Source organism: Gallus gallus, chromosome 31, assembly GCF_016699485.2.
Source record: "Gallus gallus isolate bGalGal1 chromosome 31, bGalGal1.mat.broiler.GRCg7b, whole genome shotgun sequence".
NCBI classification, from domain to species: Eukaryota; Metazoa; Chordata; class Aves; order Galliformes; family Phasianidae; genus Gallus; species Gallus gallus.
The window spans coordinates 1,612,263-1,623,300 of NC_052562.1; the positions used below are offsets into that span (position 1 = coordinate 1,612,263).

Below are 11,038 nucleotides of genomic sequence, written 5' to 3' on the forward strand. Positions count from 1 at the left end.
GCAGCACTGGGTGGTGACATCAGTCCCTATTCCCACATGTTGCCTGGGCTCAGGGAAATGCTGAGTTGGGTGAAGCTGCGGTTTGTGTGCAGGGAGGGGAAGAGATGGGACTTGGCCGTGTGGGAAAAGCTCAGGGCCAGCCGGTGTCCACAGTGCCCTCACCTGTCAGCACCCGCTCCACGGGGTCACTCTGATTTGATGTCCACAGTGGCTCTGACACCTGGTACCGACACTGATATGTCCCGGCGTCCTCCAGGTTTGTGACAGCAAAGGAGAACTCAGCTGCATCCTGCTCCTTGTCTTTTTCCTTGTCAAATCTCAGAGTTCCATTGTGCCAGAGCTGGACCCAGGCAGCCATGCGGGGCAGGTGGCAGCGCAGGGTGACAGTGTCCCCCAGGGACACCCCCTGGCTGGGGTGCAGCGACAGGGAGGGTTGGGGCACTAGGACAGGGAACAGCAGTCAGCCTTATCCCTGCACACCCGCCTCAGCCCCTCTGCTGGCCCCCTGCCCTTGCTCCGCTCCCTCCATCCCCTTTCCCCATACTCACGTTGCTGTGCCCTGCTCGCTGCCACCAGCCACCAACCTGCAAGGGACACGGTCCTGGTCCCACTCAGGGCCACCAACCCCCGTGACACCACATCCCCATTGTCACTCACCCAGGATGAGGGCCACCGCCATTGGTGCCATGAGGCAGGAGCAGCCTGGGGACAGCGAGACTGCAGTGGGGAAAGGAAGTGGCCGGAGAGGCAATCTCATTTCCCCCTGGGGACAGGATGCTGTGATGTCATATCCTCGTGACAGATTTCCCCCATCTGTGGTGACAGTGCTGGGTCCCAGATAGGGTCACACACTCAGATCACTGCACACAGCCTCTGTTGTGGTGTTCCATGCAGGCGGTCATCCCCTGAGTGTCCCACACTCCCCAAAGTTCTGCCATCACGTGGCCTTGAGTGGTGTCCTCCGTGGGTTGCCCAGCACAGAACATGTGGCTTCAATGGCGTGTTCCACATGGGAGGTCACTTGTGATCCCCAACACGTCCAGCCAGCTGTCACCACGCAGTTTGGGTACCACACTCTGTTCTCTGTGCTTTCCTCTGTCGTGCCCTCAGGGATCAGCACAGACCGGCTGGGGACACTGTGACACCCACACAAATGGGGAGGGCACACACTGAGGGCACTGAATCTGCACAGTGCCCCAGTAGGGCAGTCCGTGCTTTCCTGGGGTCTCCAGGACAGCAGAGTCAGAGTGAAGGAACAGCTCAGAGCTGTGCGCAGCAGCTCTGACGCTGCTGGACCACTGAGAGCAGTTGTGTTGCAACACGCACGCGTGTGGTTAGGAACATGGACTCATTGAGGCCTTGGGGTGGCTGGGGACACATCTGGGGTCCCACAGGACTGGTGATGTGATGTTGGGATGGATTGCAAAGTGTTCTGTTTGCCAGAGGAACGGTGGGTGTATTTCTGGGCAGGACCGGGAAGGCCTGAGGGATTCCTGAGCAACGAGGAGTTCTTCTGGGGCAGATGAGGAAGAAGTGCAGACTGGGGATATCGAGACTGCCGTGGGGACAGAGAGTGGCCAGACAGCTGCTGTCATTTTCTCCTGGGGTCAGGATGATGAGATGTCACCTCCTGATGCGGCAATATTAGCCCATAGGGGTGGTTGCACCGTGGGGTCCCTCTGGGTTGGGACAAGTGGAGAGGTGCACTCTGCACACTGTGACTGCTGAGGTGCCCCACACGCTCTGCACCCTGGGGTGTCACACACTGTATGTCCCCTGGCATGGTGTCCATAAGCATATGCCAGACTCTGCACAGTGCCCCAGTAGGGCAGTCTGTGCTTTCCTGGGCTCTCCAGAGCAACAGAGTCAGACAGTGACTCAGAGGAACAGAAGACCATTCATTGAACTTTACATTTGCAATCAATCAACTTGTCCCCTGCAACAAAATTAGGGGACTTTCACGAAAAAGTGAATGAGCGATACAGATAAAGGGTACTTTGGCACTGGTGTTATTGCCTTCTCTGTTACCTCCAGGGAAATTGAGGTTATGGCTGCTGCAGGAGAAGAGGAAAAGATGACTGGGAGGAAAATGAGGAAGAGAGAGAAAAAGAAAGAAAACGGGAAATGGAGAGAAGCAGAGAAGGAACGTAAGAGAGAGAGATGGAGGGAGAAAAGCGATTGTGGTCTGTTTTGAGGAGCTGCAGGAGCAGAAGGGGGGATGAGAGCGCTCATCCCATGGTTGAAGTCTCCACCTGGCCAAAAGGAGACAGCAAGAAATGCATGTGTGAGGAGTTCCTGGGGTGAGGTTCCTGCAGTGCGAGAGCGATGGCACTGCTGAGCACAAGGAGCACATTGCATCCATGGCCGCTGTGCCATGAGCACACGCTGCAGGCCAACGGGCAGAAGCATCCAGAATTGCAGGGCAGCCCTTGGAGAGGAGAAGCAGTGCCAGCGCAGGGAAGGAAACAGCCCTGAGAGCTGGGATGGCCCAGAGGAAAGGAACAGCTCAGCGCTATGAGCAGCAGCTCTGAGGCTGCTGTACTGCTGAGAGCAGTTGTGTTGGAACACGCTCTGCTCACAGCTGTGGGGATCTGCACCCACGGTATTAAAGGGTGCGGAAGGATTGGAGGGCAATGAAAGGATGTTGTGGTTAGAGATGAGCATTTAGGGATTTGATGTGATTGAGCATATGGAGGCTCTGGCAAGGACTTGAGGGTGTTAGATTTAGTGAGGTCTGGGAATCACTGAGGGGGAAGAGGGTGTCAAAGAACCCACAACAGGGAAGTGGGGTCTCTCCCACACAGTGCACCCCAAAAAGGAGACACCTGGGAGGGAGGCATTAATGGGGTCTTCTAGCAGCCACATTAGCATCAGTACCTGGGAGCTGTGGAGTGGTGGGTGCCCCCATGGGATGGGATCTCCTGGTCGGCACAGGTCAGTCCCTCACTGTCACCAGGGGTCACATGGAGACAGCGGAGAAAGACTGTGGGGCTCCTCAGGATGGCAGTGAGGAGGGACAGCTCTGTTGTAAGTGTGAGGTGAATGTCAAAGACAATGCATTTGGGGATCTGGGAGGGATTTTGATTTGGGGTCCAATTGGTCCAAAACTGGGAGATCCTATGTGTGGCTTTTTGGGGACCCACTACATGGTTTGGGGTTACCCATACTGATGGGGAGATGTTTATGGCTGGGATTTCCCCAGGGTCTGCAAGGGCTACAGTTTGGGGCCTGCGGGTCTCTAATGTAGTCATATGATTTGGGGAGTCCTGGGGTCCTCACGTGAGGGGATCTGGGTTCCAGGTAGAGTATGGGGGGCAGATGGGACAGGTTGGGATCCGGGGTTCCTGACCTAAAGACTCATCTGGAACTTCACCTCCTCAGGAATTTGTGGGTAGGCACCGGAGTCAAAACCAAAAGGGAGCAGAGTGGGCTTATGGGAGATGAAGGGGGTGTGAAACTTGTTGGACTTGTGAGAATAGGCAGGGGGTGGAGGTGGATGCAGGTATCACTTGGCTGGATTTATAGTGGATCAGTAAAGGATGGACACAGATGCACAAGATGACTGGGACTAGATAATTTATAGGGTCTGGAAGGGGAGGCAGGGGAAACATGATGGATTTATAGGAGATGGGATGGGGACAGGGAACATCTGAGGGAATTGATAGGCAATGTATAGTGGATCCAATGGTACACCTGGTGGATTCTACCGAGGAATGGAAGGAGTGGAAGGGGAAAACTGGGGAGATGTGTAGAAGATGTACAGGAAATCAATGCCATTCAATCCCTTTCCCACCCAGACTCTCATCTCTCCGTATCCAGAGGCTGCGGGCATCGATGACAAAGAAGACGCCGAGGCCAAAGATGAGGACAGCAGCGCAGCCCCTCACCACTGCCACCACCAGGTTCCCACGGGACACCAACTCAGCACCTGTGGGGTACAGGTACTTGGGTGTGTTCATCCCCAGCATCACCTCCATGGGGAAGGGATGTGATGACACTGCCACCCATGGGCGGTACTGGGGGCAAGCAAATGGGGGCAGGTACCTACCGGGGGGTGCAGGTGAGGGAGTCACCTCCAGCGTCATGCTGTCCCCAAGGGGTGCGGAAAGAAAGGAGTAGTTCTTGGGGTGATAGGAGCACCTGTAGGTGCCACTGTCAGCTGGGGTCACCCCAAAGAGGGTGAAAGTGGCTGTGTCCCCACCACTGGAGTCCTGGCGCTGGAGAGGGTCTGAGCTCCCATCCTTGTGCAGGAGGAAGGTGGCCCCATAATCCTTGTTCCAGCAGCTGATGGTGACATTGGTCCCTGTTCCCACATGTTGCTCAGGGTGAAGGGAAATGCTGGATGGGGGATATCTGAGATCTGCATGAGGGAGGGGAAAGCAGTAGGACACGGTCCTGTGGATAGCAGCCAGAGCCACTTGCTGCCCCCAGTGTCCTTACCTGTCAGCACCAGCTCCACAGGGTCACTCTTCTCTGATGCCTCTTCTGACCAAGACACCCGGTACTGACACCAGTAACGATCTGCGTGTTCCCGCTTTGTGCTAACAAAGGAGAACTCGGCCACGTCCTGCTCCTTCCCCTTCCCCTTGCTGTAAAACCAACCTCCTTCCCGGTACAGCCAGACCCAGGCAGCCAGCCGGGGCAGGTGGCACCGCAGGGTGATATTGTCCCCCAGGGGCACCCCCTGGCTGGGGTGCAGTGACAGGGAGGGTCGGGGCACTAGGACAGGGGACAGCAGTCAGCCTTGTCCCTGAACACCCTCCTGGGCCACTCTGCTCTCCCCCTCCACTCGCACCCCTCCCTCTGCCCCCATTCTCCCCCTGTCCCCATACTCACGTTGCTGTGCCCTGCTCGCTGCCACCAGCCACCAGCCTACAAAGGACACGGTCCTGGTCCCACACAGGGCCACCAACCCCCGTGGCACCACGTCCCCATGGTCACTCACCGAGAATGAGGTTCACCGCCAATGGTGCCATAAGGCAGGAGCAGCCTGGGGACAGTGAGACTGCAGAGGGGAAAGGAAGTGGCCAGAGCCCTGCTGTCAGTTCCCCTTTCTTTTTCAGGATGATATGATGTCATCTCCTGATGTGGACATATTAGCACATAGGGGTGGTTGCACTGTGGGGCCCCTCTGGGGTGCGACAAGTGGAGAGGTGCACTCTGCACACTGCGCCTGTTGAGGTGCCCCACACGCTCTCAACCCTGGGCTGTCATGGATCATGGCTGCTGCAGGAGTAGCGTAAAAGATGACTGGGAGGAAAATGAGGAAGAGAGAGGAAAAGAAAGGAGAGAAATTGGAGAGAAGCAGAGAAGGAACGTAAGAGAGAGAGATGCAGGGAGGAAAGCAATCATGGTCCATTTTGAGGAGTTGCAGTGCTGGTACAGAAAGGGGGATGAGAGCGCTCATGCAATGATTGAAGTCACCACCTGGCAAAAAGGAGACATCAAGAAATGCAGCTTCTCTGGTGTCACAGAGATATGTAGATAAAGCTGTGCACATGACAGGTCTGGAAAGGTCCGGAGGTGACCTCTCAGCTCTACCCCAGCAAGGCTCCATGCCGGGACAGGTCCGAGCAGGGCCAAGCCATGGCTGCCTGGGAAATGCCAGTGCTGGGCTGCTCCCCTGTTCCTGAGGAGCTGAAAAGGGGCACTGTGTGCCCTTCCCCACCGGGAATGCCTTGGGCTCAGAACCACACAGTGTGCACTGTGTTGGGAGCAGCGCTGCTGACAGCCCAGAAGGAGAGGCTGTCATTCAGCACACTGCTGATGGAAGGCTGAAATCCTGGCAGGGGCCATTGGCAGCCCTGCAGAGCCAATTCACTGCTGAACGGAATAGCACTCAGCGAGGGTGTGTGGTGCTGCCAGACCCATCAGATCAGGAAATCATTCTGCTGTCTGAATTAGAAGGACAGGAACAAGGGATGGACCTTGCCTTGCTCTCAGAATGTGGGACAGCATTTTTGAGTCTGATTTAATCTACTGACACACAGAGGCAGTGTGCGGAACCCATATACCCCATGAAGGAGTCAGCCTTCTCCTTGTCTGTTGTTTCCAGCCTGCCTGCATTGTTCACTGATGGGTTTGCCCTCCTGGGCTTTCCTTTTCAGGTTGACAGCCCTGTCGAAGCCTTCCTCGTTCTTCTTTGCACCCCTCACCACGTCCAGTTCCAACTGGGCCTTGGCCTTCCTGCCCCCAGCCCCACACAGACCAGCACCCACACCACCCTCCTGCCAGGCTCCCTGGCCCTGCTGACACTGCCTGTGCATCTGCTTCTTGCTCTCCACTTTGACCAGCAGGTCCCGCTTCAGCCATGCTGCTCTAATGCCTTCCTTTCCTGACTGCCTGCACTGGGGATGGAGAGCTCTTGTGCCCTGAGCAAAGCGGCCTTACACATCTGACAGCTCTGCTCCTCTCCCTGTCCTTGAGGACAGATTCCCAGCTGTGTGGGCTGCTTCCCATCACTGTTACTCATCTGCCCATCCATCCATCCATCCATCCATCCATCCATCCATCCATCCATCCATCCACCCAAAAAAACTCCATTCAGTCCACACATCCACCATCCAGCCCCATAAATGTCACTCATCCCCAAAAATCTCCATCCCCTCTGAAACCTCCAACCTGCCCCTAAATCGACACCAACCTCTGATCTGTACAGCCAGACCCAATCTCTACATCCAGGCCCCCAAGACTCCGTTCAGCCACCAAATCCATCATTCATACCATAATACCCCATCTACACCAAAACCTCCATCCACCCCACAATCCTCCTCTAAGATCCAATGCCTCCAACCAACCCAACATTTCTATCCAGCCCAAAACCTCCATCGAGAAGACTGCAGATCTTTCATGCAGCCCCCAGATCTCCCTGTGGCCCAAAAAGTTCTACATCCAGCCCCACAAAATCCTCCATCTGGACTCCATAATATCCACTGAGCTCACAAACTCTCCAGCATTTCCCCTTTCATCACCAAAAGGGGGAAGTCAGCTCTCCTGCCCTTCCCCTCACTGCTGCTCCCACACACAGCCCTCCCACACACAAACTTCCTCTTCTTCCCCAGTTTATGGCAAACCCCTATATCATGGAGCTATCTAGGTCGATCCAGATCAATCTATGCCCGTGACTGGGGGGCTGTAGGCCAGTGGGCCCCTTGGTTCCCAAAAAATTGGAATGGAGAAGGGAAAGGGGTAGAGGAACAGAACCTGGGCTCAGAGAGGGAAAGAGAATGGAGCAGAGGCAACGGTCAAAGGAGGAAAACTTATTTTACTGACTGTGATATCGGAATGCAAGATAACACAATATAGTACAATCTAATTGTAATTGAGAGTAATAAATCAAATGAAATAAGTGAGAGAAGGTTTCCGAATCCGAAAGGCCTACTTGAATGAAGGTGCATGGCTTGGAAGCACACCCAGCCCTCTGCGTGGCTACCAGAGAGAGAGAGAGCTGACAGAACCCGATCCCGTGACTTCTGTGCCGTATCTTCCTTCTCTGATTGTGAGGTCCTCAGGGATATGCAGTTCTTCTTCTCTTCTGAGAAGCAGGTATCTGGAAGGTTGTCAATCCACGGAACTGAAGTATTAACCCTTTAATTACCCATGCTGTCCATGATATTATAATGTGGAATACCAGTAATAAAATAACTAAACCATGACCCCTTGGAGAACACCATTCACTGCCACGCTCTGGCAACGCTTTGCAGGCAGCTAAGATTTGACAGTCTGTGTAGGGCACCCAACAGGGACTGCAGTCGCTCCTCTATGCATGGCAGTCCATGGCCAATCCCCAAATACACTACCCCTTGGGGACCTCAATTGCAACACTGAGGAGGTGACATCATGTCACCTCTTGTCCCAAGCGAAACCAAAAGCAGCTCTCCGGCCACTTCCTTCCTCTGCTGCAGTCTCACTGTCCCCAGGCTGCTCCTGCCTCGCGGCTCCAATGGCGGTGGCCCTTATCCTGGGTGAGTGACAATGGGGATGTGGTGTCACAGGGGTTGGTGGCCCTGTGTGGGACCAGGACTGTGTCCCTTGCAGGTTGGTGGCTGGTGGCAGCGAGCAGGGCACAGCAACGTGAGTATGGGGACAGGAGGAGAATGGGGACAGAGGTAGGGGAGTGTGGTCAGGGGGCCAGCAGAGGGGCCCAGGCGGGTGTGCAGGGACAAGACTGACTGCTGTCCCCTGTCCTAGTGCCCCGACCCTCTCTGTCACTGCACCCCAGCCAGGGGGTGTCCCTGGGGGACAATGTCACCCTGCGCTGCCACCTGCCCCAACTGGCTGCCTGGGTCTGGCTGTACCGGGAAGGACGTTGGTCATACGCCAAGTACAGTGACAAGAAGCAGGACACAACAGAGTTCTCCTTCCTTAGCACAAGTCGGGAACACGCAGGTACATATTCCTGCCAATACCAGCTGTCTGAGTCAGAGGACATATCAGTGATGAGTGACCCCGTGGAGCTGGTGCTGACAGGTGAGGACACTGGGACAGTGGACAGCTCTGTGAGTTCTCAACAAGGACCGTGACCCATTGCTGTCCACTCCCTCATGCAGATCGCAGTTTGCTCCCCACCTCATATCTCCCTTCACCCCGAGGAACGTGTGGGGACAGGGACCAATGTCACCATCCTGCTGCTGGAACAAGGACTATGGGGCCTGCCTTCCTCCTGCACAAGGATGGACGCTCAGCTCCTATCCAGCGCCTGGTCCCAGATGATGTTGGCGCAGTCTCCTTCACCCTCTTTGGGGTGACCCCAGCTGACAGTGGCACCTACAGGTGCTCCTATCGCCCCAAGAACTACTCCTTTCTGTCCTCACCCCTTGGGGACAGCGTGACACTGGAGGTGACACCCACAGCATGCACCCCCAGGTAGGTACCTGCCCCCCATGTGTTTGTCCCCAGCGCCACCCATGGGTGGCAGTGTCATCACATCCCTTCGCCATGGAGGTGATGCTGCGGATGAACACACCCAAGTACCTGTACCCCACAGGTGCTGAGTTGGTGTCCCGTGGGAACCTGGTGGTGGCAGTGGTGAGGGGCTGCGCTGCTGTCCTCATCTTTGGCCTTGGCGTCTTCTTTGTCATCGATGCCCGCAGCCTCTGGATACGGAGAGATGAGAGTCTGGGTGGAGAAGGGATTTAATGGTTTGGATCTTCAGTACATCTCCTACACATCTCCCCAGTCTTTCTCTTCCTCTTCTTCCATTCTTCTGTAGAATCCACCAGGTGTACCATTGGATCCACTGTAGGTTGCTTATCCATTCCCCAGATGTTCCTTGCCCCCATCCCATCTCCTATAAATCCCCCCATGTATCCCCTGCCTCCCCTTCCAGGCCCTATAAATTATCTAGTCCCAGTCATCTTGTGCTTCTGTGTCCATCCTTTACAGATCCACTATAAATCCACCCAAGTGATACCTGCATCCACCTCCACCCCCTGCCTATTCTCACAAGTCCAACAAGTTTCACACCCGCTTCATCTCCCATAAGCCCACTCTGCTCCTCTTTGGTTTTGACTCCGGTGCCTACCCACAAAATGCTGACGTGGTGAAGTTCCAGATGAGTCTTTAGGTCAGGAACCCCAGGATTCCAACCTGTCCCATCTGCCCCCCATACTCCACCTGGAACCCAAATCCCCTCACGGGAGGACCCCAGGACTCCCCAAATCATAGTGACTGTATTAGAGACCCCCAGGCCCCAAACTGAAGTCCTTGCAGACCCTGGGGAAATCCCAACCATAAACATCTCCCCATCAGTATGGGTAACCCCAAACCATGTAGTGGGACCCCAAAAAGCCACACATAGGATCTCCCAGTTTTGGACCAACTGAACCACGAATCAAAATCCCTCCCAGATCCCGAAATGCATCGTCTTTGACATTCACCTGACACTTACAACAGAGCTGTCCTCTCCTCACTGCCATCCTGAGGAGCCCCACAGTCTTTCTCCGCCTGTCTCCATGTGACCCCTGGTGACAGTGAGGGACTGACCTGTGCCGAACCAGGAGATCCCATCCCATGGGGGCACCCACAACTCCAGAGACCCCAGATACTGATGCTAACGTGGGTGCTGGAAGACCCCATTAACGGCCTCCCTCCCAGGTGTCTCATTCTTGGGGGGCACTGTGTGGGAGAGACCCCACTTCCCTGTTGTGGGTTCTTTGACACCCTCTTCCCCCTCAGTGATTCCCAGATCTCACTAAATCTAACACCCTCAAGTCCTTGCCAGAGCCTCCATATGCTCAATCACATCAAATCCCTAAATGCTCATCTCTAACCACAGCATCCTTTCATTGCCCTCAAATCCTTCCGCACCCTTTAATACCGTGGGTGCAGATCCCCACAGCTGTGAGCAGAGCGTGTTCCAACACAACTGCACTCAGCTGTACAGCAGCCTCAGAGCTGCTGCTCACAGCACTGAGCTGTTCCTTCCCTCTGGGCCATCCCAGCTCTCAGGGCTCTTACTTCCCTGCGCTGGCGCTGCTTCTCCTCTCCGAGGGCTACCCTGCAATTCTGGATGCTTCTGCCCGTTGGCCTGCAGCGTGTGCTCATGGCACAGCGGCCATGGATGCAATGTGCTCCTTGTGCTCAGCAGTGCCATCGCTCACACTGCAGGAACCTCACCGCATGGAACTCCTCACACGGGCACTCTCTGCTCCACACAAGTGCATGTGGAACAACAAAACCCATTTTCTGACAGGCTTTCTTTGCTTTCTACCTCTCAAACATTGGCAAGGACAAGGCTCTTGCCTAGTAACAACAGAGGCTGCAAAGCCCGAGATGCCGTGAGATAACCGGACAGCCTTTGTGTGTCCACCAATGGCACTGCTTCACCACAAGCACCTTTCTGGTACAAACACGTTCTGACCAACGTGGCATTGTGAACTCACTTCTTTACATCCTTGTGATCCTGCATCTGCCCACCAGCAGGCACAAAGGGATGCCCAGAGAAGCTGCATTTCTTGCTGTCTCCTTTTGGCCAGGTGGAGACTTCAGCGATTGGATGAGCGCTCTCACCCTCCCTTCTGCTCCAGCACTGCAGCTC

General features: G+C 55.2%; 4 protein-coding genes across 10 annotated transcripts in view; 1 reads left to right on the forward strand and 3 right to left on the reverse strand.

Moving 5' to 3' along the window:
- LOC100859870 (platelet glycoprotein VI-like) overlaps positions 1–5,850 on the reverse strand; it is a 93,203-nt gene extending 87,353 nt beyond the window's left edge. Inside the window, exons 1-5 of one of the 4 annotated variants that reach the window (XM_003643685.5) lie at positions 4,946–5,029; positions 4,837–4,872; positions 4,441–4,719; positions 4,049–4,360; positions 3,560–3,928 (exon numbers count right to left, since the gene is read on the reverse strand). In XM_003643685.5, the coding sequence (XP_003643733.5) occupies positions 3,768–3,928; positions 4,049–4,360; positions 4,441–4,719; positions 4,837–4,872; positions 4,946–4,976 (819 nt within the window). In that variant the 5' untranslated portion in view covers positions 4,977–5,029 and the 3' untranslated portion in view covers positions 3,560–3,767. Of the gene's footprint in view, positions 1–3,559; positions 3,929–4,048; positions 4,361–4,440; positions 4,720–4,836; positions 4,890–4,945 lie in introns of those variants that run through there. The other 3 variants (XM_046904831.1, XM_046904830.1, XM_046904832.1) reach the window with 3 other exon arrangements.
- LOC124417463 (V-set and transmembrane domain-containing protein 1-like) overlaps positions 1–11,038 on the reverse strand; it is a 242,283-nt gene that overhangs the window by 190,128 nt on the left and 41,117 nt on the right.
- CHIR-AB1 (immunoglobulin-like receptor CHIR-AB1) overlaps positions 1–11,038 on the reverse strand; it is a 173,847-nt gene that overhangs the window by 1,883 nt on the left and 160,926 nt on the right. For 2 of the 4 annotated variants that reach the window (XM_046904774.1, XM_046904773.1), the window contains exons 2-4: positions 658–717; positions 549–584; positions 163–441 (exon numbers count right to left, since the gene is read on the reverse strand). In XM_046904774.1, the coding sequence (XP_046760730.1) occupies positions 163–441; positions 549–584; positions 658–717 (375 nt within the window). 4 annotated transcript variants of the gene reach the window in all.
- CHIR-A2 (immunoglobulin-like receptor CHIR-A2) overlaps positions 7,894–11,038 on the forward strand; it is a gene marked incomplete at its 3' end in the record, with an annotated part of 151,594 nt that continues 148,449 nt past the window's right edge. Inside the window, 8 exon segments of the mRNA NM_001146138.2 lie at positions 7,894–7,964; positions 8,038–8,073; positions 8,191–8,469; positions 8,550–8,561; positions 8,563–8,624; positions 8,626–8,652; positions 8,654–8,854; positions 8,856–8,865. Coding sequence (NP_001139610.2) covers positions 7,943–7,964; positions 8,038–8,073; positions 8,191–8,469; positions 8,550–8,561; positions 8,563–8,624; positions 8,626–8,652; positions 8,654–8,854; positions 8,856–8,865 — 649 coding nt within the window. The 5' untranslated portion in view covers positions 7,894–7,942.